This window comes from Garra rufa, chromosome 6 (genome assembly GCF_049309525.1).
Source record: "Garra rufa chromosome 6, GarRuf1.0, whole genome shotgun sequence".
In the NCBI taxonomy this organism is placed as follows: Eukaryota; Metazoa; Chordata; class Actinopteri; order Cypriniformes; family Cyprinidae; genus Garra; species Garra rufa.
The window spans coordinates 34,764,913-34,791,106 of record NC_133366.1 but is presented as its reverse complement, the minus strand read 5'-3'; the positions used below and the strand labels follow the sequence as shown (position 1 = coordinate 34,791,106).

Here is a 26,194-nt window from a genome sequence, read left to right as displayed (position 1 = left end):
CTTAGAGAAAAACATTTCCTACTTTCACTTTCAATTGTTTTACCTCAATGAAAGGTTAGAATTAGGTAAATTTTTTGAATGAAAAACATTAACAATGCAGATTTATTTTCACATTTACCAAAGGTGCCAATATTAATGGAGTATTGGCAAATGATCCGCAATTGCTTTCAAGCTGAGAACCACTGTGCTAAACTGTGATTCTTTTACATATACATATCAGCTGTTTTGTACTGTATTGCATCACTACAGATTTGTACCATTAATGTTCACTTTTCAGCCTTCGATGTGAGTTACATGAAGATATATAACTGGCATGGCTAGCACTAAGAGCTCACATCATGCATAGTTATTCGTAAGTGTGGTTCAGTTACATGTTTAGGTTGTCATAAATCACGCAAATAACTATTTTAAACTAGACTAATATATAGGAATACTTTCTGACTGCAATTCGGTAATGAACCATTATTGCATCTGTATAATTATGTCTGTATATGTTGTATACTGTCCTTTAACAATGACAATCAACATTCATCAGCTCATAGATTTTTCCTTTTCTATTGTAAATTTACAAAATAAATTATTTTATTGCAGTAAATATTGCCTATTATAAACTGTCTATTTCATGTAAGCGCTGAATGTGTAATACTGCAAATGAATAATTAAAAAAAAAAACCTGGAGCTGTGCAGCGACCCGTTTACCCAGATATATAACTGCAATTACAGTACAATTTAGCTGTTTTTACCATTCTGGGTTGCCACCATCTAAATCAATTCTTCTGATCTGCATCATCAAGCAGAATAAGCCATGGAGATAATAACAAGCAAACACAATACATCTCTACGACATAATTCTTGTTTTAATTTTTGAATCGCACACATTTAGTCATTTACAGAATCTTCAGGCTACAATATCAGTCTGTATCCAAAAGTACGGCCATAGAAAACACTAAGAAAATGCTTATTTATATATATATATTTATCTGCAAGTCTTCTAAGTAACAAAGGGAAAAGAGCTAATATGGCAGATCCATATTTACACCATGTGTGGTCGCTAGCTGACACGCAGCAAGTACAGTTGGTATCCAAGTCTGGGAGAGAGTGTGCATGTTTAATTGTGAACAACTGGAGCTAACATATTACAATACTTGTGTACTTTGTCATGAGGGTTACACAAGTACAGTGACTTTAAGTGCCCTTAATACTATTTACCTATGAGATGAATATAGCTTTAAAGCCACGTGTTAACAGTATGATGCATGTGTTAAGTCTGATAGGCTTGATGAATTGTGAACTATACAATAACTTCAGTGAAAATGTGTTGTCCACCCCCCAGCTCCTGGTCCCTGCAGTGTCCGCTCTGCTGAAAGCAGTTTAAGCTGAGTGATGGCTTTCAGGAAGTGCACAAGTATGACTCACAGACCAAAAAGTTCTGTTTATAGAGCTGATGTCATTCAGCCACTTACATCTTTGTGAAAACAGAGAGAGAAAGGGAGAGGAGGGGATTCTGTCTCGTTCCTTGCTATGTTTATCTCACTTCGTGGCCTTTCCTTTACCCCTGCCTTTCCCCTTCCCAGACGCCCCTGCTTTCTCTTGTTTGACGTCTTTTGCTGGTTTAGCTTTCTTCTGCTGTAAGAATTAAAAAACAGAAAGCAGATGAATAATGGTGTAGCATTTTGAATGATTTATTATAAAATTTTGCCTATATATAGGACCTGATGGAATATGCAGACTGTATTTGCATTTTCCATGGTTATTTTTGAGGTAAATGTGGCATTGTACAGAATAAATTTACACATGGTAAAATGTGTACAAAAGCTGAAAGTATTACACTCTTAAAGGAGTAGTTCACTTCCAGAACAAAAATTAACAGATAATGTACTCACCCCCTTGTCATCCAAGACGTTCATGTATTTCTTTCTTCAGTCGTGAAGAAATTATGTTTTTTTTTGGGAAAACATTTCAGGATTTCTCTCCATATAATGGATATGTTTACTGCCCCCAAGTTTGAACTTCCAAAATGCAGTTTAAACTAGGGATGCACCGAATCCAGATTTTTTGGGTTCGGCCGAATACCAAATCCACTGTTTAAGATTCGGCCGAATCCGAAACCGAATACCGAATCCTACTCGCATCCTTAATTACACGTTTTTAGCTGTGACTGTCCAGCTGCCGTACCTGAAGTTGCTGCATTTTGGCTGCTGTCTGTAGATTCCTTCATGCAAAACTCGTATTCAAATACTCGCTCAAATTCGTTATTTTAAATGTAGACGCGCGGCTTTGAGCGCGCATAATGGAAGCGACGCGCTCGTTTTTTCCAGGCGCGTCCGCGCCGCATCGAGATAAAAACATCTCAACTTTTCAGAATGCAGCAAGCGCTCCGCAGCTTGGAACTAGAGCGCAGCTGATGGTTGCTTAGAAACGGCAGATGCTTCCGGAGCGCAAGCGCCCGAGCGCTTTGTTGACAAGGAAGAAAGTGGCGCGCCTAGCGTTTTCCACACGTTTTTAGGCTCGACATGTGAACGGCCCCTTAGACGCAAATGTTTTAACATCGGCGATATGTTGTGTACTGCTTAGGGTTCTTGCCACCACGAGACAAATTGGCATTGCAAATTGAACATAAAGCTCGACTTGAATCGCCTTCTTTTGGTTGAAAGTACTGCCAAACAAAACTTTTTTTGCTTACGAGTTCCATTTTCAGATTCTTACAGCCTACTACATTCGAACGGGTCCCATGTAGCCTAAACACCTTCACGTAATCAACGGCCGTGTGACGTCGTAGTGCAAGTCCAGGGTTCGGTTTCAGTGGAAAATAAATCTAAGGTTCGGCGGAAACCGAACTCCGTCAAAAAGCCCAAGATTCCTGGATTCGGTGCATCCCTAGTTTAAACGCAGCTTCAAAGGACTCTATACGATCCCAGACGAGGAAGAAAACGATCGGTTATTTTCTAAACAAATTGACAATTTATATACTTTTTAACCCCAAATGCTCGCCTTGTCTTGTCTGAGATGCCCATTATATGGAGAGAAATCCTAAATTGTTTTCCTTAAAAAACATCATTTCTTTACAACTAAAGAAAGAAAGACATGAACATTGTGGATGACAAGGGGGTGAGTACATTGATTGACAGGCGATCTGACCAATCACAATGCCAAATCTGCCATTTTGTCCAACAAAGAAACCAAACAAGAAAGTAGATTAACACTGGTGGAATTTTACCACTTGAAAAAATGGTGAGTATTGACATCTTTCCTCAGCTGAAACAAGATATTGCATGTTCATTCATGTTTATTTCATACTAAAAGAGGAAGAGATGATCGGTTCCTGTGGCGCTTGAATTGAGGCGCTACAGCGATCTGTCACGACCATAGACTGTAAAAAATATGGACGTAGTGTCTGTGACGTCACCCGTAGGATTCTGAAGCGCTATTTTGAAGCCTGTTGTGGGCGGGATTCGGCCGTCGCCATCTTGGAATCACGTCACCGCGCGTCACTCCCGGATAATCAAAAATGGGCAAAAAGGCGGGACGTGGGTGGAGCTGGTTGCTGAAACCACGCCTGCCTAGCGCGACAGTGGTGACAGCAGCGGCAATCCCCCTGTCACTCAAATGGCCACGCCCTTAATTATGCTGAACTTTAAGGCTTAATATAACTTAAATGGATGAGTTATAAAAAAATTCACCCCCCTCACAGTTGACATGAAGGGCAAAACTAGCTATATAGACCAAAACCATTTTTTGAACCAGGCTGTAAACATACTTTTTTCTGCTGTAAAGTTGGGCATTTTAACATGGGGAGTCAATGGGACTGACTCTCTTTTGCAGCCAGTCTCTAGCGGCCAGTCGATGAATTGCATTTTAAGACACTTCCGTGTTGGTTTCAATAGAGAGAGCGGGAGGTTGCCCCTTGGTCACGACACATTAAAGAGCGACAAAACAGTATTTATTGTTTGAGTTTTTAAAAAAAATGACCAAATTTGAAGGCTGAGACTTTGCTCCATAACTAAAGTAACCTACTCTGTCTTGTCTGTAAGCATGTTGTCAGTTTTCTCTTTGCTCAACAGTGTATTTTTCACTGTGTGAGAGCAGATGGCTTGTCGGACAAGCAACAGTAACAAAGGGGGGCGGGTCTTTGTGAATGGTCAACTGACAATGGAGTTTATGTGTTGATTTATCCATGTTTTAATATGCCTCTTTTCTTACAGCTTTTTCGATTGATGGCAAGGTTTTTTATGTTGTGTAGAATCTGTGATCACAGCCAGTTTGTTCGCTGCCTTCCATGGTTTCAATACGCTGTTTTCCACCAACTGGCAACCCAGGGTGTCAAAAAACTATTGGTTTAACTGGCAGTGGGTGAATTTACAGACACAGAATGCACATTTTTAAAGTAGAATAACTGGCTGTTGCATTGTTTTTCTGAGAAATAAGTATGTGAACTTAAATTCCTAAATACACGTGAAAGTATTATGGTGTTTTTATGCTTTGTACAGTCAAATGACATAAAGCACTTTTAAAATGAGTGAAAAGATTGTTTAAATTCTGTGGGCTAGGATTCTGTGACAAAACTTTAGCACTTGCAACAAACTTTAAGTGTTTAAAAAAATAGTTCACCTTTTAAAAGGTCATTTGCTTACCCTCAAAACCAATGCAAAATTATCATAAAAGCAGCCATTTTAAGATGCTTAAAAACAGATCTGTTTCTCAAGTTTCTCAACTCAATGACTTTGTGAACAGGTCACAGTGGTTTCAAAGGATTTGGAATACAGAGCATGAGGCATATGAATGACTTTTGTTGTACTTTTATGCTTAAAAGCTTGAATCTCTATTCCTGTATGGGAAAAAAGTCAAAATTCTGTAAAACGTCACTTTTTTCCCCTCAAGAAACAAAGGAAGACACAGTTTAGAAACATGTGAGTAAATGCTGACAATTAGCATTTTTGGGTGAACTATTTAACATTTTAACAATGTCTTTACTACCTTTCTGGGCTTTAAACATGGTAGTTGAATTGCTGTCTACGCAGGGTCAGAGTTGTAATTTGTGGTCCGAAGATGAATGAAGGTCTTACGGGTTTGTAATGACATGAGGGTGAGTAACTAATGACAGAATTTTCATTTTTGGGTGACTATTCCAATAAAATCTTTTCATTACATTTACTGCTCAACAGAATGTCACAACATGGCTGACAAAAATCTTACAAAAAAAGTGCATAATTATATTAAATGTGCACCTAAACGAAGGTCTTACGAGTTTGGAACGACATGAGAGTAAGTAATTAATGACAGAATTTTCATTTTTGGGTGAACTATTTAAACTTGATGCATATGGATTATATTTCCAATGTCTTTATGAACATTTTGAAGCATCAAGGTTCTGGATGCATTGATGCTAGAATTCTCTCAGGATTCATTAAAATGATCTCAATTTGTGTTTCAAACTTGAACAAAAAGTCTTAAGTTTGGAAAAACATAAAGGTAAGTAACCGATCAAAGAATTTACATTGTGGGGTGAACTTACCCTTTAAGTCTGGGTTTCTCAACTCTGGCCCTCAAGGTCCACTTTCCTGCAGAGTTTAGCTTCAACCCTAATCAAACACATCTGAACAAGCTAATCAAGGTCTTCAGGACCACTAGACAGTTACAGGCAGGTGAGTTTGATCAAGGTTGGAGCTAAACTCTGCAGGAAAGTGGACCTCGAGGGCCAGAGTTGAAAACCCCTGCTTTAAGTGTTCTCCAAATTATATATGTCCCTAGACCACAAAACCAGTCAATAAGGTAAATTTTTTGAAATTGAGATTTGAATGAAAAAAGAATAAATAAGCTTTTTATTGATGTATGGTTTGTTAGGATAGGACAACGTTTGGCCGAGACACAACTATTTGAAAATCTAAAATCTGACGGTGCAAAAAAAAAAAAAAAAAATATTGAGATGATCACCTTTAAAGCTGTCCAAATTAAATTCTTAGCAGTGCATATTACAATTAAAAGTTTTGATATATTTATGATAGAAAATTTACAAGATTTTTCATGGAACATGATCTTTACTTAATATCCTAATGGTTTTTGGCATAAAAGAAAAATCTATAATTTTGACCCATACATTGTATTTTTGGCTATTGCTACAAATATACCCGTTCTACTTAAGACTGGTTTTGTGGTCCAAGGTCACATATGTTATTGAGGTCAACATGATTATAAAACCGAAATCTATTTTGATATCTACCTTGATCATTGCATCTGCGGTAACCCCATCATCTTCTTCTTCTTCCTGGACCTGAGATTCAGTATCAAGCTCTCCCATAAGCTCAGGGTCAACAGCACCCTTCCGGCTTTTCTTAACCACTTGTAAAGAGTACGGTGTAAGATGGGATTCCTTATTGTAGGCTCTTGTGAATGCAGCTTTCACCTGCAGAGAAAAAAAAAAACAGAGCTGATGGGGATAAAGTGTGGCATACAGCACCTCCAGATGTTTTACAGTTAAAACAATTAACTCAGACTGATTAGGCATCTGTCAAAGCAATGAACTGTCAGCTGGACCACCGGTTTCTTGTCCTGGAGGAGAACTCTACATTTCGCTCACACATTCACACATTCTCACACACACACACCTTTGAGTCTAGTTTAGAGTACGGATCCGGCTGTCCGCCCCATGTGCTGATCTCCATCATGTTATCAACATCCTCTTTGATGATGTTGTAATCATCCATGAGCGTCACGCTCTGACTGGCTCCCTCTGCACCTTGCGACTGAAGAGGCTCTAATATTGCTGAGCGCAAATATGGCAAGTAATCCAGATTTATTGCTTCCTTGCTACTTAACGTTCTGCAGGATGAGAAGAGGCAAGATTTAAGGGAAGCAAAAGCGTGGTTTAAAGAGTTCATACTTCAGACAAGGAAGAAAATGTGAGAAACAGTGTTTATGTGTGTTTTCTCACTTTAGGCTCATGTGTGAAGCAAGCTCCTGTATGATGCGGCTGTGTTTGCCAGCTGATGAGAACTTGCCCAACCAGCTGGGAAAGGTCGGAAACTGACTCATATACCCCCGCATCAGTTCCCCCGGCAACACGCTCGCATAAATCGCCTGGAAAAAAAAAAGAAAAAAAAAAAAAACATGCAATGATTTAGGAAAAACCTTGGCTTGTTTTAACTGATCTATGTAAAAAACACCTATGTGACCTATGTGAACAGATTTTGTAATGTGTTACAAGTCAGTGCTGCAGCAGGAATTCATCATTTCTACCTTGAAAATGTCATTTTGAAAATGGCCACTTCAGTGGCTTGATTATATCGCTGTTGCTACAGCAATCAAAGCGGTTGACTGAGGATTTGTTGGTCAACGCTGATGAGAAGATAATGGCAGGAAAGTATGTTACCTGTGTGGGAAGCAGAGACCACATCTGTCTGGAGCGGATCTGTCTGTCCACTAAATCGCCATCACAAATGCTGTCTGCTGTTTTACTCAGCAACACCAAATGATTCTTCTGATTGCCCCTGAAAAACATCAAATGTCGCAAATATACCATAACGCTTTTATCTGCAGTTAGAACAGACTTTTTTTTTTGTAAAGTTTTATAAAATAAATACATGGTGCACAAGATACAATCTGTAAGCTGCCAAATGTTATTGTGTGTTATGGCTGGTTCATACATTGAGAATTAAAGAAATAATTGCAATAATTTTGTTGACAAAATTAGGGAAAATTGTGTATATAGTCATTCCAAAGTCAATATGTGACCCTGGACCACAAAACCAGTCTTAAGTCGCTGGGGTATATTTGTAGCAATAGCCAAAAATACATTGTATGGGTCAAAATTATAGATTTTTCTTTTATGTCAAAAATCATTAGGAAATTAAGTAAAGATCATGTTACATTAAAATTTTTTGTAAAATTCCTACTGTAAACCTATCAAATGTAATTTTTGATTAGTAATGTGCATTGTTAAGAACTTAATTTGGACAACTTTAAAGGTGATTTTCTCAGTATTTTGATTTTTTTGCACCCTTAGATTCCAGATTTTCAAATAGATGTATCTCGGCCAAATATTGTCCTATCCTTACAAACTATACATCAATAGAAAGCTTTCATATGATGTATATATCTCAGTTTTGTCAAATTTAACCTTATGACTGGTTTTGTGGTCCAGGGTCACATATGTGAAAATATATCCGTACATTAAGTGCAAATGCAAACCTGAAAATTGATTATGTACAATCTACACTGTAAAATTAATACTAAAATTAAACAAATTTTTTATATTTCAATATCAGTACCTAATTATAAATGTTTGAATGAATGTAATGTTTCTTTTGTGTTGATGTGATAAGAAAACAATAAGAGGTCTAGCTACAGCGATCTGTCACTCCGAATTAAACAGTGCTAAAAATCACATTTATTGTTTGAATACTGTAATAAAACGGACAGAATTTGAAATCTGAGACTGTGTTTTGAATCAAAAGTAACAAAGCAAAAAGCTTATAGTGATTTATTTGATAGGAGGTGTGCTACAATGTTGCGTTTATGAACTGAAAACAGGCTAATCGATTAATGGGATTTAAGAATCAATATCATTTTGTAAAAATGAAAGTCAATTATAATCGAAAAATCACTATTTTTTTTACCCAGCCCAATTTTGTATGTACTTTGTAACAATAGCTGTTTTATCTCGGTCATGTCTTTTTCGTTGAAAGCAAGCAAGAATCACCTTTTAAATTATCAAGAAATGCAAAAATAGAGATATATATATATTGAATACTGTAAAAATTTTTGGAAAATCGTCCTTGTGTGGAAGTCTAAAACCTACCCTGCAGCAGCTGGTCGGACATGCAGGTAGTTTTCTTGAACAAATAGTGGTGCTAAAGAGTAATCATGGAAGAAAAGGTCTGATTTGTCAATCAAAGACATGTGGGCAGTTTCCTCTCCCGAAGTAAACACCTTCCGACAGACATCAAATGGACCCTGCATTTGTAAACAACACACAGATATTGCCATTCTGTACAGTCTACTCATCATCAATGCATGATGATTGTACAGTGTGTATTGTATAATTTATTTGAAAGTGTGCATATGTACCAGTTTCATGTCCTTCTTAGCATTGTTAGCATCAGCTTTGGCCTGGTCATAGGTCATGACTTTGTCTTTAGCAGACCACATGCTCAGATTATGCAGTATCTAGGAGAAGAAACACAATCACTGTACAGTGCTAATACAGGCTGCTATAGTAAACACTGAATTAGTGATAAAGACAACCGATTTGTTTATTAATATCATACCTGACGAATATCCTGATTGGACGCCAGGATGACTTCATTAAGTGCTGGGGGTGGGATCTTCAGACCCTCTTTGAAAGCTATAGACATCATAGCCCCCTGATTGGACAAAGAGAAAAGCTTAATTATTTTTGACCGCAATAAGTGTGACATTGACTAAAATAAGATTTTTTTTTACACTTTATGTTAAGATGTCCTGGTTACAGTGTTATAGTAATAACTAGTAATAACTACTATAGGGTTTATGTTATAGTTGCTTGTAATAATGCATAATTTACTGTTATTACTACATAATAAAACCTGGGTTGTTTAAACCTGGAAATAAATATTTCAAATATTTTTTTTTTTAAATCCAAGAAAAACAGAAAAGTTATCATGCAAAAATTACTTAAATACCTAAGACTCTGCACTATTTCTAGGTCATTAACTAAAGAAGCAAATGTGCAACCAATCAAAAACATAAAAATGACATAAAATGCATATAAAACATTGATTGAATCATTTCAAATGTTAGTGAGCACCTTGATCTGCTCAACACGGGGTCTCTGAAACCTCAGGTCGTAGCAGTAGTTAGCCAGCGAGCGGATCTTCTGATGATTGCGGTCATTACACATGCAGATAATGGGTATCTTTGATTGTTTTATCAGACCAATCATTTCCTGTTTGAGTCAAAGGGCAAAACACAAGAGTCAAGAAGAGTCTCAATGACACTGGAAACACTGGTGTGCACATGTACCAGTTTAATGGCATCCTATCATACTCTTACCCAGACTGTACTATAGTCTATAAATTGCACACAGTATGTACATTTTTGTATGCACAGAATACCTACTACTATAAAATGAACAGTATACAACAGAGCATACTGCATGCATTACTGTATCCCAAATTGCTACGACTTGACCTTCATTTCCAGTGTGATGAAAGAAAAGGATGCCAAAACTAGATTAAAACTCGAAAAAACGTGGAGAAAACAATTCTAACATAAAAATGCTCAACCATGACTGCACTCTTTGAATTAAATTTGGGATTAAATAAAAACAGAACAGATCTTATCTTATGTATTGTGATGTACATTTGAGTGTAATGGATTATTGATAGATGAAAAATGTAAGGCAAAGACTTGTATTTATCAGTTGTTGATTAAATTTTAGATGTTGCACTCAAAAATGAAAGAGAGTTTACAGTCAACAGTGTGATCTGATGAGATCTTGTGACATATGTAGCATACTACAGTTTGAAACATTTATTGTGGAACATTGGCAACTGTTACATACAATATATATGTATGTATATGTTTTTTTTGTGGGCAGGGCCTGTCTGGTGGCAGAAAATTACAGTTTCATAGGATCAGTCTATGAAAGCCATGGAATAAAATAATTACAAAAGGTCATTTTGAATTTACATTTCAAAATGCTGACTTTTTTCTTGCAATTCCAAGATTATCTCTCACAATTCTGATAAGAAAAATCAACTTGTCATTCTCTCTTTTCCCCTCGGCTCAGAATTAAAAGTTTATATCCCACACTTCTTGCTTTTTTCCCCCTTAGAATTGAGAAACTTGCAATTGTTGAGTTAAATCGAGTAAGAAAAGTCCGAATTAGGAGATATAAACTTGCATTTGTGGAAAAAAAGGCAGAATTGTGAGATAAATGTTATGTAAAATCTTATAGGTTTAAACAGTATTTCAGGCTATAACTGTAGGGCTAATGCAATGTCTGCATATGTGAATATTATGTAAACCTATTGTTTAAATCAAATTTGTGACCTTGGACCACAAAACCAGTCTTAAGTAGCACAGGTATATTTGTAGCAATAGTCAAAAATTAACTGTATGGGTCAAAATTAGAGATTTTTCTTTTATGCCAAAAATTATTAGGATATAAAGATCATGTTCCATGGAGATATTTTGTAAAGTTCCTACCGTAAATATATCAAAACTTAATTTTTTTTTAGTAATATGCATTGCTAATAACTTAATTTGGACAACTTTAAAGGCGATTTTATCAATATTTAGATTTTTTCTACACTCCGAGTTTCCAGATTTTCAAATAGTCCTATCCTAACAAACCATACATATGTGGAAAGCTCATTTATTCAGCTTTCATATGATCTCTGTTTCAAAAAACTGACCCTTACGACTGCTTTTGTGGTCCAAGCCGACACTTATGCTTTAAAAGTAGAGTTATCACAGCAAATTTCATCCATAGTCTGCCCGTTAAAACGTGTGTTTAGTTTCAAATGGTGTCTTTGATGAAAGTATTCTATAAAAATGAATTGCATTCTGTTTCTGATATCCAAAGGCACAATAATACATTTTTAATCTCATTCCATAGATTCTAAATTGTTTCCCTCCACTTGTCATTAGTGTTTTTCTGCCACCACAATGTGCACAGCCGCATGTGACGTAACTGTGAGGTCTACTCCAAATTGGTCTATTTGTAAAAAATGTCAGCAGTATACAACAAATACTGTGCAATAATCAGTCATTTTTAAGCATATGCTCCAATCTACACACAGCCACAGTGCACATAAGGATTTTAACACCATCTAGTCCACTTTTGCTCCTTGAGCACCACCTCTGGTAAAGACAGATAATGCAACTGAAAGACAGAGAGAGAGAGAGAGAGAGAGAGAGAGTGTGTGGGTGTGTGTGTGTGTGTGTGTGTGTGTGTGTGTGTGTGTGTGTTTATGTGTGTATGCCTACTTGTATTCCTCCTCGGTCTTCATTTCCTGCCATCCCGTCAACCTCGTCCATTATGAGGACATGTTTACTGCTCACTGTCTGAGATGCACCTGACACCATCAAACACAGAAACATACAGTGTTTACATTATAATCACTGAGGTTTCACTCCAAGCCATTTCACAGATGCTACCAGATTAATTAGCTATTAATTAAACTAATTACCGGTATAGAAGTTCTTAATGCTCGTGTTGTTGAGTGATTCTGCGATCACTTCCTTTAAGCTGTTCTTACTGCGGGTGCAGCTCGCATTCATCTCCACGTAGCTGTAACCCAACTCCTACAAACACATATGGAACTCCATTAACGAATTAACCAACGCAATGAAACTGTAAAAACAGACACACTGCGTTTACAATCACTCACTAATGATTTAATTCTTGATCCCTTGTTAAACACTTTAAAACGATTATCTAGGCTTTTTTTGAAACTGTCAAACAAAATGTTAATTTATAAATGATTACGAGTAAGAATGAACTGACCTCACAGACGAGAGCAGCAGTAGTGGTCTTCCCAACACCAGGAGGCCCAGATAACAATGCAGCCTTAAATCCAGAACCGTCATCTTTACTTCCGAACTTTCCAAATTTGGCTGCTTCCCAAAAGACAGAGGCACAAACACAATGAAAATTGGTTAAATGGAATTTTAGCCTCCATAGTGCAATAGAATAAACACATTAAGTATGGTCAGAAGAGCATACTACACAGTATACAGTCGTGGCCAAAAGTTTTGAGAATGACACAAATATTAGTTTTCACAAAGTTTGCTGATTAATTGCTTTTAGATCTTTGTTTCAGTTGTTTCTGTGACGTACTGAAATATAATTACAAGCACTTCATACGTTTCAAAGGCTTTTATCGACAATTACATGACATTTATGCAAAGAGTCAGTTTTTGCAGTGTTGGCCCTTCTTTTTCAGGACCTCTGCAATTCGACTGGGCATGCTCTCAATCAACTTCTGGGCCAAATCCTGACTGATAGCAACCCATTCTTTCATAATCAATTCTTGGAGTTTGTCAGAATCAGTGGGTTTTTGTTTGTCCACCCGCCTCTTGAGGATTGACCACAAGTTATCAATGGGATTAAGATCTGGGGAGTTTCCAGGCCATGGACCCAAAATGTCAACGTTTTGGTCCCCGAGCCACTTAGTTATCACTTTTGCCTTATGGCACGGTGCTCCATCGTGCTGGAAAATGCATTGTTCTTCACCAAACTGTTGTTGGATTGTTGGAAGAAGTTGCTGTTGGAGGGTGTTTTGGTACCATTCTTTATTCATGGCTGTGTTTTTGGGCAAAACTGTGAGTGAGCCCACTCCCTTGGATGAAAAGCAACCCCACACATGAATGGTCTCAGGATGTTTTACTGTTGGCATGACACAGGACTGATGGTAGCGCTCACCTTTTCTTCTCCAGACAAGCCTTTTTACAGATGCCCCAAACAATCGGAAAGAGGCTTCGTCGGAGAATATGACTTTGCCCCAGTCCTCAGCAGTCCATTCGCCATACTTTTTGCAGAAGATCAATCTGTCCCTGGTGTTTTTTTTGGAGAGAAGTGGCTTCTTTGCTGCCCTTCTTGACACCAGGCCATCTTCTAAAAGTCTTGGCCTCACTGTGTGTGCAGATGCGCTCACACCTGCCTGCTGCCATTCCTGAGCAAGCTCTGCACTGGTGGCACTCCGATCCCGCAGCTGAATCCTCTTTAGGAGACGATCCTGGCGCTTGCTGGACTTTCTTGGACACACTGAAGCCTTCTTAACAAGAATTGAACCTCTTTCCTTGAAGTTCTTGATGATCCTAAATTGTTGATTTAGGTGCAATCTTAGTAGCCACAATATCCTCGCCTGTGAAGCCATTTTTATGCAACGCAATATTGGCTGCACGCGTTTCTTTGCATGTCACCATGGTTAACAATGGAAGAACAGTGATTTCAAGCATCACCCTCCTTTTAACATGTCAAGTCTGCCATTCTAACCCGATCAGCCTGACATAATGATCTCCAGCCTTGTGGTCGTCAACATTCTCACCTGAGTTAACAAGACGATTACTGAAATGATCTCAGCACTGAAATGCAGTGGAAAGTTTTTTTCGGGATTAAGTTAATTTTCATGGCAAAGTTAATTTTCATGGCAAAGAAGGACTATGCAATTCATCTGATCACTCTTCATAACATTCTGGAGTATATGCAAATTGCTATTATAAAAACTTAAGCAGCAACTTTTCCAATTTCCAATATTTATGCAATTCTCAAAACTTTTGGTCACGACTGTACACTGCGAAGTGCATACTGCTGTTAAAAATTAGTATGTGAAACATTATGCACCATTAACCTGCACACTGCATTATGGGAAACGGTATACTCTGGTTATTCAATGCATGCTTTGGAAAATGTAGCAGGTCATTGTTGCAAATAGACCTTGCATACTAGTAGTATGCCATTCCAAACATGGGTAGTTGACATGAAATTAACCAGATTCAGTAGCATGACATGCTAAACTCCAAATCAACCCATCTGAAACAACAAATCCAACCTTGATTATCATAGGTTATATAACTACCCAGATATTCACTGCCTGCAAATATATTGTAGGAACAAACTTTAAATACTGACGTGGTGCTTTTGTATTGCCGCTCTGATGTTTATGCCAGTTCTGTAACCAACGCAGAAGCTTGTTAGCACAACTCTGATCCCCTTGCTGCCCAATCAGGTTCTTCAGACTATGGGGGCGGTACTTATCCACCCACAACAGGCTGCTACCCTCACTCTCAGGGGTAGAGTGGGATACAGGGGATGCTCTCTTGGATTGATCAAAGCTCAAACTCTTTTTGACCTCTGAACGAGAAGTCCCAAGTGTTCCAGATTTAGAAGCAGAGCCAGGCTTAGACTTCCCCGCTGAAGGGCTTCTCTTGTTGGGGCTGGGCCCTTGTGGTGTGGCCTTCTTGGATGGAGGAGTGCGTTTGCCTCTAGGGTCTGGAGTCCTTGTTTTAGAGGATTTGTTCTGTAATACAGAGGGTAGACAGACAGCATGTAAATTCAAACAAATTCCAGTGTGTGCTGTAAGGCAGCACAAAAAAATAAAATAAAAGTGACATATTTAGTTTTTTTTTTTCCAACACATATTTCAATATTAAAATATAGAGGACACTTTGACCAGATGACATTAAAAGCTATATTTAGAAATAATTATTGACTAGGGTGATTTTAGGGCTGGGCGATTTGGCCTAAAATCAAAATCTCGATTAATTGAACATTTTAACCCGATTACGATTAATGAACGATTATTTTATTCATTAATAAAATTATATTTAAATAATATTTATTTTTTTACCCTCATAGTTCACTGACAAGTTTTGCACAGTAAATATGCTCACATATTACAAGTGAGAGCTATTTGAATGAAGGGTGCACACACTATCTACTATCTATGATTATTTATTGAACATCAGTGTTGAACAACTGAAATTAAAGCACACATTGCTTAAAACAAAAAGTCACATTTTTCTTAAATTAGTGAAAATAAATAACTTGCACTTTTGGAAACAAAATAAATTATTTATAAAATAATAATAAATATTAAAAGTAGAAAATAAGCAGTATCTCTTCTAAATAAAATTACTCTTGTATATCTTGTAAATACTTTTTACTGTATAAATACTGCTTAAGCTCTCCATCGACATGTTGGCAGAATAACGTAACGTAACGGAGCGGGGTCACGTGACTCCACACGCAGTAGTGTTTTTAAAGGGAAAGTAATTGAAATAATTGACCTGGAAAATTGATCGATTATAGGTTCTGAATGTCGATTTCGATTACTTTTCGATTAATCGCCCAGCCCTAGGTGATTTTGTTAAAGAGTTTATCTACGTATAAAAATAAAAACAGGAAAAAAAGATAAATAAATAACTTTGTGTACAAACCACTCTTTTAGGACTAAATATTTTTTGGGGAAAATTGGGGGTTCAGAATGGGAGTATACGTATTACAAAATTTAATCAAAAAAAGTCAAAAGTTTACATACATCTTGCAGAATCTGCAAAAGGATGATACAAAATGCATGTTATTTTGAATTTAGTACTGACCTAAATATGATATTTCACATAAAGGTGTTTACATATAGTCCACAAGAGAAAATAATAGTTTATAATTTAGAAAAATTACCCCGTTCAAAACTTTACATACACTTGATTCTTAATACTGTGTTGTTACCTGGATGATCCACAGCTTTTTTGTTTGTTTGTTTGTTTAGTGATAGCTGTTCATAAGTCCCTTGTTTGTCCTGAACAGTTTAACTGCCTGCTGTTCCTAAGAAAAATCCTTCAGGTCCCACAAATTCTTTGGTTTTTCAGAATTTTGTGTGTATTTGAGCCCTTTCTAACAATGGTTGTATGACTTTGAGATTCATCTTTTCACACAGAGGACAACTGAGGGACTCATATGCAACTTTTACAGAAGGTTCAAACGCTCACTGATGCTCCAGAAGGAAACACGATGCATTAAGAGACAGAGGTGTAAACTTTTGAACAGAATGAAGATGCTTTTTATTTAGCCTAAATATCATATTTTTTATTTAGTATTGCCCTTCAGAAGCTACAGAAGATACATGTATCCCACAAGAAGTCAAATTTAGCCTGGTTTTCAAATTAAAAAAGTTTTCACCCCTGGGTCTTAATGCATTGTTTTTCCTTCTGAAGCATCCGTGAGTTGAATGTTATGTAATAGTTGCATATGAGTCCCTCAGTTGTCCTCATTGTGAAAAGATTGACCAGGATAATTTTTAAATTATTTTCTCTTGTGGACTATATGTAAACGCATTTTATGTGAAATATCTTAAATAAAAATATATCTGAAATGTCTTTAATAAAAACAAAACGCATTTTGAATAATCCCTCTTATTTTGGTAAAATAATTATAATTTTGCAGATTCTGCAAGGCGTATGTAAACTTTTGACTTTACCTGTAGATAGATAGATAAATACATTTTATTAGAACATTTTGACACTTCATTTACATTTCATTTCATTTCCATGTCTAAAGCTTATAATACTGTATTTTCAGAGCGTTTAACAGTGAATACTGCTTCTCACAAATTAAATCTGCAAGTGCTGTGAGCTGAGTGTGCATTTGGGAACACAATGTGGGCCAGGTTCACTTTATTTATATTCACATTTGCATAACTGCCAACATTTCTAGAAATTCACCAATACTGCACCAAATAAAAGCTTGAGGATTTGATGTTAAAAACTTGAGGGCTTGAATATTTGAGAGTGAACAATTTAAAGACATAAATATTAGTTTTCAAATGTATACCATCATTCAGTTCTGGCAAAGAGTAAAGCCAAATGTGAACACCTTTAAATGTAACTATTTCCAATAGCATTAGTCCTTGTTCTTTGTGAGTGGATGTCTCAGCAGTAGCAACATACAACATTTTCATATGAAAATAAATGTAATATTGCAGCTCAGATTACTACATAACAAAATAATCACAATATTATTTTTTTGGTCCACGTCTTGCAGCCATATATACATCATTTTGGGGGGGGGGGGGGGAAATTAACTAGAGAACTGTTAACATGCAAATGTGTTATATTTTTGCAATATTAACAAGAAGAAGTTAGGAAGTACTTTAAGCATATAAGTTACATCTACAGGGTTCAACTGACAAACACTTTTGGGAACACCTGTATTAAACCTTAAAGGTGCCATAAAATGCATTGAAACAATATTTTAAATTGTTCTCTGATATCTACATAGAAGGTATATGGCTTAGGTAAGGGCAAAAAATCTGCAGAAATGGTTTTACAGGTCCATTTACAACCTAGGATTTGTCCCTAGAATGAAATGCTCTGTTATTGCCTTATTTGGAAGGTTCCTGCATAATAATGAGGAGCTCTGCTCTGATTGGCTGTCTCACAGAGCGGTTCGCTCACACAGCTGTAAAGAAACACATGGAGGAAATAAATATTTAATTACGGCCGCTTCATTTATTTAACTCTAGCCGCTTTTAATATGCGGTTTGTTGAATCTGCCGTTTTGAATCCGTAACATTTTTCTCTCTCACTACTGTGATGCATGTGCTCTGTGTAACGTTATACTGCACCAAAATGTGACTTACCACACAAGTTTTGATGCTTTAGTGATGCTCAGGATCTGTAAATCATTGGCCATCATCAGTGCACTCATCTCTCCGTTTATGTGGTAAGTAACATCTTATGTACAGGCTAGGACTAGCATTAAGCTAATCATGTCCCTTCAGTGGCTCACCTTGTTTTACTGATGTACTGACGTTACTGATGATTGGGCTATGCAAATATTGGGGGCGTAACTATTATCGATCGGGAATATTGCATAATAGTCGGTGTTATGTTGGAATTGACCTATTTTTCGGTGGTCTCTTGCAAACATCAGATTTATATAAGGAGGAGGAAATGGTGGTGTTTGAGACTCATGGGATGTCATGTCCATTTACTGAAGTGTTATTATTTAACTATGCCAAGGTAAATACAGTTTTCCATTCTATGGCACCTTTAAAGCTTTTTTGCTGGCACATATTTAATTTGATTACAGCCTTTGCGATATGAAAAATTTAAATTCTGTCATTAATTAATCACCCTCATGTCGTTCCAAACCCGTAAGACTTTTGTTCATCTTCAGAACACAAATTAAGATATTTTTAATAAAATCCGAGAGCTTTCTGACCCTGCATAGACAGCAAAGCAACTGAAACTGTTTACAGGCCCAGAAACGTAGTAAGGATATCAGTAAAATAGTCCCATGTGACATCAGGGGTTCAACCGTAATTTTACGAAGCTACGAGAATACTTTTTGTGCTTTCTTACAGGTTCGGAACAACATGAGGGTAAGTAATGAATGACAAAAATGTCATTTTTGGGGAAACTATCCCTTTAAGCCATATCACTATATGGATTTTATTTAGTTATATCGTGCAGCCCTAGTGTGCAATGAGTGCAAATGAAAAAACAGGAGGATTGATATGAGTTGCCGTACCTCTGCCTCCGCCGCAATCTCGTATTTAGACTTCTTGCCTGGTTTTGTTCTTATGATTTCCAACAACTCATCTTCATTAATGATCTTAGTGCCTAAACTCTCCGCCTAAGGACATTAGTTACATTAACACATCATTACAATAATTACATTTAATTCAATAAAAGGGTAAATTAGAAATATATTGAAAAAGAAACATGGAGAACCAACACTCATGTTCAAAAGAGAAACAATAACATGCTACAAAAAATCATGAATGTTAAGACCTTCTCAGTCTTTGAGGCTCCACTGTCTCGTCCCAGAACAAGGTAAGTGGTTTTACGGCTGACGTTTCCTGTGACTTTTCCGCCATATCGCTCTATTAGTGACTTAGCATCGTCCCTCTCCATAGACTCTAACACACCGGTCAACACAAACACACAACCCTCCAGGCAGTTCTCTGCTCCCTAAAACACACACGTAACATTTTTCAAGCGGTATAAAGGATAAGTATAATTTGATTCCATAAAGATAATCATAAACAGCAATAAGACAATAGGCCTTCGGTTGACAACAGGAGTCGTTTAGGTGCTTTTACCTGTGGTATATCTTTAGACCCCAGTGCTCGTGGTCCTTCTCTGTTCAGATAGTTACGGTAGGCTGAAGAATTTGCCCGTTTTTTCTCTAGGTCCTCAGGACTTGTATTCTGAAATAACAGACACAGGGAAGCTTTTAGTTTGCTCACTAGCAAGGCCAAACAAGGTATTGCCCTATTTTTTGTGAATCTGCTTTGAATATTGTGAAAAGCATTAAACATAAAACCAAATATTTTACACTCTCTTTTAACTTAACAAATTAAACCTAAATTAGGCAACATATACAAATGATATACTTCTGGTTTTGTTGGTGAGGTTTTACTAGGTCCACCGTCGCTTTTAGGTGTGGAAAAGGTCCTTGATTTTGCCATTCCTGTGGAAGCACTTCCTGTTTTGGGTGTAGCTGCCCGCTCTGAGCTAGTTGGTGAGATTGGCTCTTTCTTAGGAGAAATCTTGATCTGCTTTTCACCCTTGTCTTTTTTCTTTTTCTCCTCAATTTCTTCCTGTTGCCTTTTCATCTGCGCCAGTTTGGAGCTGGCCTTCACAGGACTCTTTTTAGGGGACTCCTTTTTGGGTTTGGTGTCTGAGGCAATTGCCTGAGAGCTGCTCTTGGAGGGGGAGACAGTGTCCACCCGAGCCTAAGAAACAAAAAATAAATAAATGAAATAAAAATTAACAACATAACACACTAACAGTCAAAAGTTTTTGAACAGTAAGATTTTTTATGTTTTTTAAAGAAGTCTCTTCTGCTCACCAAGCCTGCATTTATTTGATCCAAAGTAAAGCAAAAACAGTAAAATATTTATTCTATTTGAAATAACTGTTTTCTATTTAAATATATTTTAAAATGTATTTTATTCCTGTGATCAAAGCTAAATTTTCAACATCATTACTCCAGTCCTCAGTGCCACATGATCCTTCAGAAATCATTCTAATATGCTGATTTGCTGTTCAAAAAACATGGTTATTATTATCAATATTTTTCAAAACAGTTGAGTACATTTTCAGGATTCTTTGATTAATAGAAAGATCAGCATTTATCTGAAATAAAATGCTTTTGTAACATTATAAACCATACCATTCAAAAACTTGTACATATTTATTCAAAAGTCAGTATATATATTTTTTTTTCCTTTAAATTGATCAAAAGTGATTATAAAGATATTTATGTTACAAAAGATTTCTATTTCTTATAAATGCTGTTCTTGAACTTTCTATTCATCTATGTTTATTAATATTATACACCAAATTAGACTATTAAAATGACTTCTAAAGGATAATGTGACTGATGTAATGATGCTAAAAATTCAGGTTTGAAATCACACGAATAAATAACATTTCAAAATATGTTAAAATAGTAAAAAATATTTCAGAAGTTTACTGTTTTTGTACTTTGGTTCAAATAAATGCATGCTTTGTGAGTAGAAGACAAGAGAAAGAGAAAAATAAAAATCTTACTGTTCAAAAACTTTTGACTGGTAGTGTACATGTTCTTTGCTGGCTGCACCACATGACTTTGGAGACAATATTTTTTAAATACTATTAAAGAGCAAACCTGTTTAAATATTTTGTTATAATTATGAATAATTACTCATAATACGGTTACTTTTTTAGTTAATTTAATCAACATTTGTTCTTTTTTTATACCAAACAATTTTCAATTTAAATTTATTTGAATTTCTAATGTATTTTGAATAAATACATAGTTAAGATAAAAATGATTACAGTTTTTTACAGACGCTAGGACACATTTCTCAATACTTAGGTCACTTTTTCAAAACTCTTCACACAGTGATCACAACAGAAGTCTATGTGGGCTAAACTGAGGATCAATTATCATTGTTTTGGCACAAAATGCATTCAATGACTACATCTCTCAAATTTCATGAATTCTTTTCTCACTCAGACACAACTGCCAAAAATCTTTGTACGTACAGGCAGTACCGCCGCTCCCTATACGCAGAGTACGCAGTCTGCGTAGGGCACCAACTCCCAGGGGGCACCATCCCAGCTGCTCAAAAAAAAATCGTTTTTATATATTATAATAATAAATTAATATTAATAATATACATATACAAATAAACAAAAATATAAAAATATAAACGTATATATTGCATTTTACGGTGAGCGCAGAGTAGGCTAGTAAGCACACGTGATGACGCGCAGCATCTGCGCCGCGACGCGCCCTCACCTCTGTTTACGGCTGCCTATTTGGCCAAAAATGATGATAATAATTGATGAACAATATGCCTGGTCCTGGAAAGAGACATCAACAGTCCGGCGCCGAGAAACGAAAGAAAAAAAAAAAAGCCCAAGATGAAGCCCGTGCATCACTTTCAGGTGCGTTCATAATACTGTGAAACTTTATTTTATTCTGTCAACGGTAATAATTTCACGACTAACGCATCTTTCTTAATATGAATACAAGCAGATCTAAGTAAACACAGTGACTTAAAATGCATTATATTAAAACACAGAGGCAATTATGATTATTGATTAATAATGACCATATGGTGTCATTAAATAACAGTGTTAAAATACATAATCTAATACAAAATTAACAGTTTACATTACAATTTTAATAGAAATGCCTGAAAAGGGCACCAAAGGCCTGGTAAATGCAGTTGTTACACTTACATGATGATCAAATTCCTTGTTTAATATTGACCAAACATTTAAAATATCCACAAAATCTTTCCTATCATTTCCTCAACAAAAATATGTGGACATCATAACCCTTGTCTGCTTTATTGTCAAAGTCTGCTTTATTGTAAATTTTGAACTTTGGAAAGCTCCAGCAGATGACAGTGTTGATTTTATTTCAGTTTATTATTGTTTATTTTATTAAGATTTCACATTTTTAAAAGTTTTATTTGAAGCGTAATTTTAGTTTTATTATTATTATTATTTTTTTTTTATTTTTTTTGCTGTAGAGCTACAATTGTAATTTATAAATGATACAATTTATTTGTGTATTTACTTTTATTTGAATAAAGTTCTATTTTGGCCCCTATAGTAGGTGTTTTTTTATTATTTTATTTTATTTTTACTTCCGTAATATTTGGGGTAGGGGGCACAAAAGTAAATTTTTGCTTAGGGCACCCATTTGGCCAGCAGCGGCCCTGCGTACAGGACATTTTGCACGTGCTTACACACTCTTTTCATCAGTTTTGTTAAACTTATGTTCAAAACAATAACATAATGCAAAACTGAATAAGACAGCAAAATTCAACAGCAATATTTTATTGAAACATATTTCAAATCTAAAAATGCAGTTTAACCAGCCACAGCTGATTCTCATTGTAGATGAGACACAGGTGTTACTCTTTCAATTTCATTACAAAAGGAGACAACTGCTGAATAGGTTTGTATTGTGATGTAAACATGGACCCAAATAAAAATAAATAAACGACATAAAATATTGACGAATTCTGCATCATGTCTGATTCATTCCAGTAACATATATTGCACTTATAAACAATATATATTGCAATTATAAACAGAGATGTGTCCTTGTTTTACACAAGAAAACACTGTGTAATGCTACATGTTGTTAGTGTTTTTTAGCTCATTGTTTTGTGGGTGACAAAGTTTGTTTGTCGGATGTCAACCTTTGCTAGTGTTCTGGAAGAATGAGTTTATTTGAGACCTGAATAAAGTGTTTTGGTAGTTGTAGTGCATTTTGAATGTGAAATGAACTGCTTTGCCAAGCTGAAAGTCGGTTAGGAGAATTGTGTGAAGAGTTTTGCAAAAGTGACCTAGGTATTGAGAAACGTGTCCTAGCGTCTGTAAAAAACTGTAATATGTATGTTTAAATCTGAAGGAGATGCAGAAACAAAATACAGAAACAAATTCTGCTCACAAACCTTTTTGGGTAGGGGAGCTTCATCCAGCATGGCTAATGTTCTTGCAAATTCCTCATCCTCATGGATCTGCTTTTCCAACTAACACAAAAATACACAGGTTCTGCATTAGAAGTCCATACATATAAAAAATACAACATTTTTCTATGATAATAAACTAGCTATGAAAAACAGTGACCACATTTGCATGCAACATTTTCTAATTAAGGTATGTTCTGAATAAGCCTTTATTCTGAAAAAAGAAAAAATATTGGAATATTCCTGGTTCCCATGGTTACGAAGATACGCATGTAAAATCTCTTGTGCTTGACATTTATTTCAATTCATTTTAGTAATTCTGAATCATAATTCAACTCTTTAATTCTCATTGATTAAAGAACATATATCATACAATTCTGATATGACCAAATTCTGATGAACACAGGAACATGCGCCTTGTGTCCTGAACCAACCTCCATGTCTTTATCCATCTGAAGTTCTTTTGCAATGGCTTCATCACTGAGTGACTCATCAGTTTCCTGTGTGGGCTGGACAGAACCAAACAGCGATGAATTCGAATTTTTTTACACTTAAAGCACAAATACACTTTCATAAACTTTCTCTACTCACTGCTTTCCTCTTAGTGCTGGGAGTGGCCACCATTTTCTTGTCTGACCTCTGAACACTTGAGCTCCCAAAGAAGGCCATTACTGAGATGGGCGTCTGTTTTGGTGGCGTTGGTCCAGTCTTTGGGGAGATGGTAGGCTGAGAGCTTTTCACCCCTCCCTTTGAGATCGTGTTTGGGGATTTGGTCGGGGATTTACTGGATGAGACTTTCGCCTGTTTTGCTTTTCCTGAATCTGATTCTTTCTTGCCTTTAGCCGTTCCATTTTCTTTTGGTGTTTTCTTTTTCAGTGTCATGAAAGTATCCTCAGAATCTGAATATAATATAAATTATTATCTACATGTCACATTCATGGATTCATAGGATTATATTGTACATGCGGTCATTCATTTGTTGACTCCCTCACCAGAATCAGACACGTAAGTTACTGGGTGTTTCTTTACTGTAGGGGCTTCAGACTCTTTAGTGGCCTTCTTGGTCTTCTTCTCCTTTTTCTTCTCTTCCTCAGAGTCTAAGATAAGATGAGAAAGAAGAACTTCTTAAAATAATGTGACATTATCATCAGTATGATTCCCATCTACAGCAGGTGTTTAAAGGAACACTCCACTTTTTTTTGGAAATAGGCTCATTCTCCAACTGAGTTAATAAGTTGAGTTTTACCATTTTGAAATCCATTTCAAATCCATTCTCCTGTTGTGGCGATATCACTTTTAGCATAGCTTAGCATAAATCATTGAACCCTATTAGACCAATAGCATCGCATTCAATGCGCAGTAATATCATGCAAACTTCCTTGACTATTACGCCAGAATGAATGAAGAGTCCAGTTTTAAATAGGACAAATATGGAAACTCGTTGGTCATTTTTGAACGTGATGCTATTGGTCTAATAGGATTCAATGATCTATGCTAAGCTATGCTAAAAGTGATATCGCCAGAACAGGAGAACGGCTGAATGGTTTTCAAAACGGTTAAACTCAACTTATTACCTCGGGGGGGAGTTGGAGAATGAGCCTATTTACAAAAAAAGGGGAATGTTCCTTTAAAAAGTACATGATAACCACAATTGTGATCATAATGATCATCTTCATAATTTTAATAATATTTGAAAAATGCAGTTTGTGAACCTGAATCAATTATGACTCTTTTCTTTCGTTTTCCAGAGGGTTTCTCATCAGATATGGGACTCGTGACCTAAAAAGTGCATGTATAAAACATCATCATGCAAATTCATGTAAAGAAAGAGAATATAAAAATTAAACTACATTGTAAATGGCATCTCATATGAATAGATTCTGTACAAATCACATCCCTGTATATTTGTCTTTGAATTCAATGACATTTAGACTGCTGTTCTACCTTAGTTTTTGATTTCTGTTTCTTCTTCGGCTCTTCATCCGTGCTGGTGCTTCCATTCGAAGGTTTGGGGGCCGCAGGTTTGGTAGATGCAAAAAACCTCCGGATGTCCTGAAATGAACAGGTGAATTACAAAAAAATATGTACTAATGACATTATAAGTAATTTTATTATTATTTTATAATGGCATAAGCTACTAAACAGGATATGCAGAGCAAGTACCATAGTAACCACAGGTTGAGTTTGTTCTGTTGCATGTTTACATTTCAAAGTTGACAATAACAAACAGGAAGCGGATTCGTTAAGACCAAAACGTAAACATCTGTAATGTAATGTTACGTATTATCACAGCAGCTCATAATGAACTGTTTATTGGCAGCCAGTCGATCTTAATCGTTATGGTTAACTTAACTTTAAATGCCTGCTGCATGAACAAAAAGTAAACCAATGCACTCGTCAGAGCCAAGGACGGAAACCTGGACTGCCAAAATAATAGCCTTTGCAATTGCATGTTTTATTGTTTTTGTAGCTCTAGTCTATTAACTAATACGTAAAAGCTGCAGCAAGTTGGAGCTAACAGCTCTTTCTTTAGACAAACAGCATGATCTGCCGCATTGAGCTCGTCTCTGATTGTGTTGTTATTTCTATAGATGGTTTATTAATAAGGTGACTCACCATTTTTAAGCATGTGTCAATAGCGTTTCTTTATTTTTTGACAATATGCGGGACAGTAGTGCTTCTCCAATCCTCTTTGGCGCCAATGATACTCAACTCGCAGGCGCAGCGTG

General features: G+C 36.2%; 1 protein-coding gene across 1 annotated transcript; it reads right to left on the bottom strand.

Moving 5' to 3' along the window:
* Nucleotides 1-837: 837 nt before the first annotated feature.
* rfc1 (replication factor C (activator 1) 1) lies at nt 838-26,194 on the bottom strand. Its single transcript, XM_073842324.1, has 24 exons — nt 26,082-26,194; nt 25,410-25,517; nt 25,178-25,244; nt 24,458-24,562; nt 24,057-24,364; nt 23,900-23,974; nt 23,451-23,528; nt 19,881-20,222; nt 19,587-19,694; nt 19,276-19,455; nt 19,013-19,117; nt 14,615-15,002; nt 12,488-12,597; nt 12,171-12,285; nt 11,968-12,056; nt 9,782-9,919; nt 9,264-9,359; nt 9,064-9,162; nt 8,795-8,949; nt 7,367-7,484; nt 6,929-7,074; nt 6,603-6,816; nt 6,218-6,400; nt 838-1,626 (listed from the first exon to the last, which is right to left on the bottom strand). Exons 1-24 carry the CDS (start codon nt 26,082-26,084, stop codon nt 1,531-1,533), a joined length of 3,426 nt encoding a protein of 1,141 aa, XP_073698425.1. The 5' UTR covers nt 26,085-26,194; the 3' UTR covers nt 838-1,530.

What these genes read in the sequence shown, in the direction of transcription:
- rfc1 (XM_073842324.1), bottom strand. An exon ending in AAGAGTCATAATTGATTCAG is followed by an intron (nt 24,563 to 25,177) that starts GTTCACAAACTG and finishes ATCTTATCTTAG; the next exon opens with ACTCTGAGGAAGAGAAGAAA. An exon ending in GTCCGACCAGCTGCTGCAGG is followed by an intron (nt 7,485 to 8,794) that starts GTAGGTTTTAGA and finishes GATGTTTTTCAG; the next exon opens with GGGCAATCAGAAGAATCATT.